Below are 8,135 nucleotides of genomic sequence, written 5' to 3'. Positions count from 1 at the left end.
CGCCTCGTCCGTGACTGCGGAGGAAAGTCATTGTTTGAAAATATATAATACCTGGCAGATGTTGACACAATGAAAGTAATATTGGGGGGGGAAGTTCAAAAAGCTGGAGGTGGGTAGTACAACTTCGTTTTCCACTACAGAGGAGGGTAACTGGACAATTCTTTTAAAACATTATACATAGCTAGTAAAAACTGCATTTTACCCACGCCAACAGCAGCCCCTTGACATACCAAAAGTGGAAGTAACTGAGCACGACATTGTGGCTTCTTCTCAATTGGTTGCATGGACACCAACTTTAAAGCCCACTTGCTTAGATGAACCTACACATACATCCTGCATTTAATGACAGTGGCATGGGCGTGGGAAGCAATTTGACATTACTTTAATTGTTTGAATTTTTTGTTGTTATATTTGTACTTCTGTGAATATCTCACCAACTTCATATCCAACAGTCGGAAAGGTTTCAGACATGGAAAGGATAGCTTTGTTAAAAATCACACCAACAATTTACCAAGTTGCCAAGTGGCAATCTGCTTTTTATTAAAACGATTTTATATTTACAAGATGTCATTGTACAGTATTTACATTAAAATGAAGAAAAGCAAATGTGAGCTTGTGGTTTTTAATCAGAACACATTATTCAACGATATTACAAGTTTTGTGAACATTAACCTCTTACAGGAAGCCGCAGGCCAGATGCACATCGAGGGAGCCAATTAATGGCTCAAATGCACTCCTACCTACTGAGCTCTCTGCAAACGAAGAACAAAAATAGCCTACAATTCCGACAACACTCACATGGGTTCCACAGACGTGCGACAGACTAGACCCAACCCGCACACCCAAGGAACAGCTCTGCATGGAAAACTCACAACTAGCAGACAACACCGATCACACTCAAATTTTACGTTCACACAGCCCATACCAATCAACACTACTGGGTAAACCTATTGATGGTACTAAACAACCTCAGATCAGGCGGACGGGCACACAATGCCACCTACCAGGTCCTGTGGAAGGCAATCTACTGTGAAAAACTACAGAGGATCCTAATCCACCTCACAGGTCAGGAGGAAGGTCACAGAATGCCACGTACAAGATCCTGTAGAGAGCACTCTACTTGGAAAACCAACAGTGGATCCTAATCAGCCTTATAGGTTAGATCACACAAGCCCTATAAAGTTCTATCTGTTGGGGGAAAACTATAACCTCGAATCAGTTGAATGCACATAACGGGAAACATCGTTTACAACGCGGGGATTACATCGCGATGCCATTACATCGCGGTTTTTACAACGCAAGTCGTTACAACGACTTGCGCTAGATGGCGCTCTAGGACAAGGGATAGTATAATTTACTATCCAACACATTCCCTACTGGAGTTGGAATAGTAAATTATACTACTCCTAAGTCCAGCGCCCTCCAACGCAAGTCGTTGTAACGACTTGCGTTGTCAAAACCGCGATGTAATGTACTGCGATGTAAATGTATGCGTTGTAACGTCATACATCCCACATAACATGAATATAATCTCACTTGAATGAGAGCTGTATCGCATAAGCCTATCGTTATGGTCCAGAAGGTTGCATCTTCATGTACATAGCAGAATGTTTTCTTTTCTGGTGAAGAAATGTATTCCTTTAAAAGTGCTTATTTCAAGGAAATGTCTTCCATAGTACAAATACCCCTTTCTCCTCCCCCACAATCTTCAGGAAGAAGGCTGATAACTACATGTGCAAATCTAGAAAAACGGGCTGAGCTACAAGGCGTCAGATACTGGTTGGATTAATTATTTTCCATGTTTTTGCTCAGTAGTAAGAACTGGAGGTAAAAGCACACTCATTAATGACCACAATTGTAATATTAATTATAGGTTTTATGCATAGGACTTTAACACAGGTCACTAAATGTGTGCTCAAGTATTTTCCTACAATTTTCTGGAGACACAAATGAGAGGCGAGGGAATGATTTTTTTTGCAGTGACAGAGCAAGAAGGAAACATCACTTTACCACTGCAGCACAACAAATAGAAAGGACTGTATCAACACTGTAAGATGGCTACTAATGTTATTGCCAGAGCATGACAGTAATAAAGTCAAAAGACTGATGTTATTAGACTCTAAGTTAGCAACTAAGGCTACTGGAGCACTAGGCAGCATAAAGACGTATTACGAGCAAGGTAGTAGGCGTGATCTCATCACTACAGAAAGAAAAATCCTAGAGAAATGGTATGACCACAAAAATAGAGAGGTGGCAATGCTACTGAAGACGAACCTCGCATACTGTAAATCTAAGACAGCAGGAAGTCCTATGAAAAGTGTCCGGTGGAAAAATAAATATTACCATTATCCACATGATGCTAGCCACAAAATGGAGGATGACTACTGAAAAACAAAACACAACCATAAGTTTAAATTTTGTAATTCAAATTTAATTAAAAAACTGCTAAACACTTACGGTTTGATAATTCCGACAGCCAACATGTAGATCTACTATAAACAGAAGATGCAGGGATTAAAGTCTGAAATCCCTGCCTCGCACTCTAAAGCCCTGGCGCTTGGCATGCCATTCCATTTCAGATCTCGCGTAGAGAGGTACGAGAACAGAGAGGAGGAAACATAAAAAACCATGCTACAAGCAAGCACACTTCTCCTGCCGTAAAGTACAAGTAGTTTTTCCTGAAGAACATCGGTCATTACTTTCAAACGGCTGCTGTGAGCTACCTCAATGTCCCTTTCTGTGATAGACGCACACTATTCCAAAGTAAACCTCAGTAGAAATTAATACACAAAGCATAAAGAACCTTGAACATTACACTTCTTTTGATGGAACTGGTTGCGCTACAGCCACTGATCAGTTAATGATATTTCTTTCTCTAGGGGTGGTTTGAATGGGGAATAAGAGAACAAATTATCTTCTCTACAACTCGATTTAATAGAGATTAGCGCCTCTGCTACTTCTAACACCCCTTGATTCAATTCCCGTAAGTCTCGTCTCATGGGGACACTGGCTTCCGCCAAGGTAACTACTTTATAAAAAGAACATAGTCTCTGTGAACGTACTGAGCCCAGAAAGAGCATAGTTGGGGGGGAAATGGGAGCAAAACGTGCAGAGCCAGAGGCAGCTTGTCCTTTAAATAAATTTTAAAAAAGGGCATAAAAGGAAAACAGTGACGGTGTTAATACATGCAACTCCTTATCATACATTAAAAATTACTGCTCTTACGAACTCAACTAGTTTGGGCTTTGACAGGAGAAGTGTGGCGCAACAGCAAGAGCGGCTGACTTCAAAGCACAGGGTTCAGGGTTCAATACCCGGATCCAGAGGCAGCTCAGCTCAGCATTATGTGACTCTAGGCGATAGCTCACAATCTCCCCGACAACCCCCAACGCCTTGAAACCCTCAAGGGGGTGATATGTTTGCGCTATACAAATAGGAATTAGTATTACATTTTGGTCGATACAGTCATAAATAGGGGCCAAAGGGAGGTGCTTCCATACACTGTGCACGCGGTATGAGGTCTGAATTACAATCTATAATGTGAGTAAAAGTGTGCTAGGTCAAGCGGGTCTGCTCTTGTGCTTCCGCAACAAGGATCCAGGAGGTGGCAATGTTTCGCCACGCATCTCAATGGCTCGGTCCTTATAAAGCTCACCAGGCTTTACAGAAGTCTCTGTGTATTGTTCAACACATATATATATGGTCGCTGCGCATGTCATCAGAAGACACACTCTTTCATGGCACCATCTTCGTATCTTATTGAGAGAGGAGGTGGCAGCACTAAATACTCTGACTGCCTCAGTTAAGAGACAAACTGAGTACACAAATATGAGTTGATCACATTAAATTCTGGGACCTTCCCAAAAACTTTAGGTGTGACTTCATGCTCCCATCAGTTAAGATACTCAAACTAAGGGTGTCTAAACATGCTCCAGAACCTAAAGCCACCATCTCTAATCAAGCCCAAGAATCATGGAATTATGCCTTTCCATAGACAGATTACAGAATGCTTTTCATATTCTAAATCCGATCTTTGTGGGCAGAACATAGTTTATAATCGTTGCTACGAGGATCTTGCTCATAGCAGGTTATGAACATTTTCCACGATCTGCAACTGGCTTCTTGCGACTTTCTAAAAAGAATTGAAGGGAATCGTTATGGTGTTATGGTCCTTAAACATTTTTTCGTGCTTTTCCAAATGAGCTTGCATCGCTTTTTGTTAATCGGAGATATTTCCAAGAACAGCTCCCAATACCCGATTATGATAGGCGTGCACATCCCCAATATGCACTGGGTGCGCACTCTTTTTTGTTTATCAGGCACAACATGGGTGTGCGATTTCCATTCCAACAAAATCACCTGCCAGCTGCACATGCACTAACCAGATGAGATATGGCGAAGCGAGATATGCTGCAGACACACCACTCAATGGAAAGACAGATCAGTGCCTTACACAAAGTTCAAAATCCTGTCTAGGCGGCCTCCGACTCTTAGGATGGGCCTGAAGAACCCCACGAGTGGTTGCTGTCAACCCCCTGCGCTTACACTCTGAGGGATCTTCTTAGCCCCTTGTAGGGCAAAGTGCAGAATACACCAGCACAAACCCTGACAACACAGCTCCTGCTGCAATGTCATAGTCTCTGTAGGAGCGCCTCTTGCCTACTTTTGGGAAGGGGCTATTAAACCCGCACCGATCAACGTGGTTTTAGTCTAGTACTACACCTTTGGAGGTGGTGCTCTTTGGGCACTCGGGCCTCCTCCACAAGTGCACGCTAGAGGGTGCATTAACTGTGCTGCGCTTGTGTTGGTAGAGCACAGTTAGCATCTACCTGCAGAGTCTTTTCGCCATGTGCCTGTAATAAAGTGCAGGGGCACAGACCAAAGCATTCTCTCAGCAGTCATATCCTCATGCAAATGGGGAAACGCCCTTCCTACACAACATGAGCGCTAACCGTACACCTGAGTAATAGTGATTTAAAAAGGGGCTGCTCAAATGTTTGTGGACCCTTCTGGAATACCACATTTCTTGAGCTGTCCTGTGGAAGGTGCAGAACCCACAATTTCCATAACATGTTCACATAAAATCGCAATTTGTGTTAATAAGCTTGTATTGCTTATTGCAAAAGGTAATGTCCCCCCTCCTAACCGGAGGGGTTATTGCAATTTAAACATGAAAATACAATGCTCGATACATTACAGATTTACATTTGAAATTATATTTTCTCACCTTGGCCTGGACTTCAGTAATAAACTTGGCCAAAGCCTGTGTAACCCACCATGAAGTCACAGCTACAGATTAAAAAGGACAGTGGATGCCTTAACAAACCAAACATATCCTGAAACAGGCTTCATATAAAGGTGTGTTCAAAATAGCATGAAACTCCAGCATGTAAAAAAGGAAGTTGCAAAGGTCGGGCAAGAATGGGGAGTACAAAGACAGAAACATCCAATTTTCCTTTGACAAGTAATACTGTAAGTGCTAATCTCTTTTCCTTTTAAGCAAAAGTGCTTTAAGACAAATTCTGCATGCCGTTTTTATTTTCAGTTTGGACACGGCCTTATTGTCTCTAGCCTGCAAAATAGAATTGCTTAGATTAGCTCACAAGGATGAAAAATTCTTGCATCTTGGGTTATACGAAAATGGAAGATCTTACTGATGTCAATGAAGCCAGGTCTCTTCATTGGAAAACAAAGTGTACACCCAAAATTAAGCTGTGACTCTAAGGTGTGCATCACGATTAAAAGTCCTTGGAGACCTCCTTGGCAATGCTCCTCAATTTTTTGTACTGGGAACAACATTTAAAAAAGAAACCAAAAGGCAACCAACACACTTTTTCTAAATGGAAGCCTTGAACTTACAAAAAGGACACGACTGAAAATGTCACGATAGATGAGTGATACGAAATTAGAAAGCTAAACCACTTTTCCCATACAAACCAAGTACAAGCATCACATCTGGAAAATGTCCTGGTTTTTAAATGGTTAAAACTGTTCAAACTGTTCAAAGTCAGTTAGCGTTATAGGAAAGAGGGCCACTAGAACTTCTGTGTGCCACCTAAATTTGATCACAGCATAACTGTAGATGTCCAGATATCTTACAATGAACATCAGCTTTCTAGGCAATCAACATTTCTTTCAATCACAGATACTCCAAATGGCTTAGAATCCACTGGGTGCAGTGCATTCCTCATGGTTTAAGCTTAAGCCAAGGATGAACGATTGAGAGAATAGACAGCACAGATGACGTGAGGCCGCAGAGTCCGACGAAGCCTGGGTTTGTCCGGTAGAGTCCCAACTTGTCGAGAGGAATGAAGATGTCGCAGGCATTCTTCAGTACATCCAGGAGTAGTGGGGGATTGCTCCTCAGCACATGGATAAGCAGTAGCAACTGCATCCGCAGTCTTCGCTCCAAGGGCTTGATATGTGCCTCATTTTCTTCCATGCTTCCATTCTCCATCACAAAGCTTCCCTTAGGATGCTGGCCAGCTTCCTCGCGCTCCATCAGGAGTCTGATTTCATAGGCGGCGCGGCACAGGTTCATGATCAGTGCAAAGAGGTAATACCTGCAGGTTGAAGAAGAAACAGACAAGAGGCACAACATTAGCCCACAAAATCCACTTGGAGATCTTTGAAACACATTTCATGGCTTAATCACAGCCGAAGCAGAACCCTTGGATGTGTAAATATCTATGGGAAAAGTACAGCAACAATGATGTTAATTAAAAGTGCAGAATACCAGTTAAATCTCATGTCAGGACTGCTTTCTGTGTGTACCAAAGGTAGCCACGTTTCAGGGACGTTAAAAAGTTATATAAAAGTTCATTGATATAATGTAGTTCACAGACTTTGAGAGCAGAATGTGTTTAAGAGGCCCCATTTCAGTGCTATACCAAGTAAAAACAGATGTGGATAACAGAACCATACATTAATTTTATGAAGCATGTTAGAATCAGAACTTGAAGTTTAAGAGGCCAGAGGTTAAACAATACCTGAAAATTATCTGCATTTAAAGATGTGCTTGAGTAACATACAGAGGAAACCATTGTGGGAGTCTGTGAACACAGAAATGTGCTTTCTCTAACACAGCCAGGAAATGTAAGGCATACACGTTCTCTAGTGGTTAAAGGGTTGTCAACCTTGGACAATACTGTGTGAGTCGGAGCAAGCTACTCATGGTTAATTCACTGTATGGCGGTCAACTTGCTAGGTTGACAGAGAAGCTGGTCTGCACCGCCCAGTTGGTGGACAGCTCAGCACCTTCAAAGATGTCCACCTGCCTGGTAACTATCTCCATGCATTCAAAATATCTGGTCGGTGCTGCTGATGGGCTGAAAGTAGAGCTGAATGAAGAACAGCCAAGTTAGATTTGCCGAACTTGTCAATCACTTTTTTGTTTTACTGAAACAAAGCCTCAAAGATTAAGTTTGTTGTAGTAAAAATAAAAAAAGCCTTGTTGCTCAGCAGGTTGACTCCCTGTGCTGGAGGACCACCGTTTGTTTTACCAGACTAGATTCGCCATGCTTCATATGGCAGAGTCTGGCTGAAAAATCTGTGTCACTTCCCCCATCCAAATACGGCATAGGTGACCACTACTACGACCTGGAGCTTCCAAGGTTGCCAGTCCATTAGGTCTGGGATTTCAAAGGAAGACCTTCAGAAACCCTTTCGTTCCCCAAACCGTAACTGAGGAACCTGGAGTCCGGCTGGGAAGGAGGACTGCCAGACTCCTACCGGTCCCCAACATTGAACGGACCCTCTATTTCCATGTGCCTCCGTTCTTCAGACACTAGTGCCACACCCTCTGTAATCCCCTGTTGGCCCCCGCTTTGAATCAAGGCACTGACCTATGCAAATGACTGAACACATCTGACCCAGGACCCATGCGCATATGTGAGCGCACATGCGCGAACCCTTAGTAACACACAATGAGTTCTCCCATGGAGGACCCCGACCATGTCCCTAACATGCTGCAAGTCGCTCTTCCGTTACAGGCAGACTGGCACTCCAGAAACTAACTGTTGACCTGCCTTAAGTGCAGGCTCGGATTTTTGCACCGCAACTTGTAACACAATTTTTTTTTTTTTTTTTACACAACATGGGGCACTCTGCCTGGCTTTGCTGAGAAAGTGTGGACC

The 8,135-nt window shown here is 42.8% G+C and overlaps 1 protein-coding gene across 1 annotated transcript in view; it reads right to left on the bottom strand.

Moving 5' to 3' along the window:
• Window positions 1-506: 506 nt before the first annotated feature.
• The window catches only part of PEX11B (peroxisomal biogenesis factor 11 beta), a 72,670-nt gene continuing 65,041 nt past the window's right edge, over window positions 507-8,135 (bottom strand). The window contains exon 4 of the mRNA XM_085639856.1: window positions 507-6,563. Coding sequence (XP_085495982.1) covers window positions 6,188-6,563 — 376 coding nt within the window. The 3' untranslated portion in view covers window positions 507-6,187. The remainder of the gene's footprint in view (window positions 6,564-8,135) is intronic.

Source organism: Triturus cristatus, chromosome 12, assembly GCF_964204655.1.
Source record: "Triturus cristatus chromosome 12, aTriCri1.1, whole genome shotgun sequence".
Taxonomy (NCBI): domain Eukaryota; kingdom Metazoa; phylum Chordata; class Amphibia; order Caudata; family Salamandridae; genus Triturus; species Triturus cristatus.
This window is presented reverse-complemented; position numbering and strand designations above follow the sequence as displayed.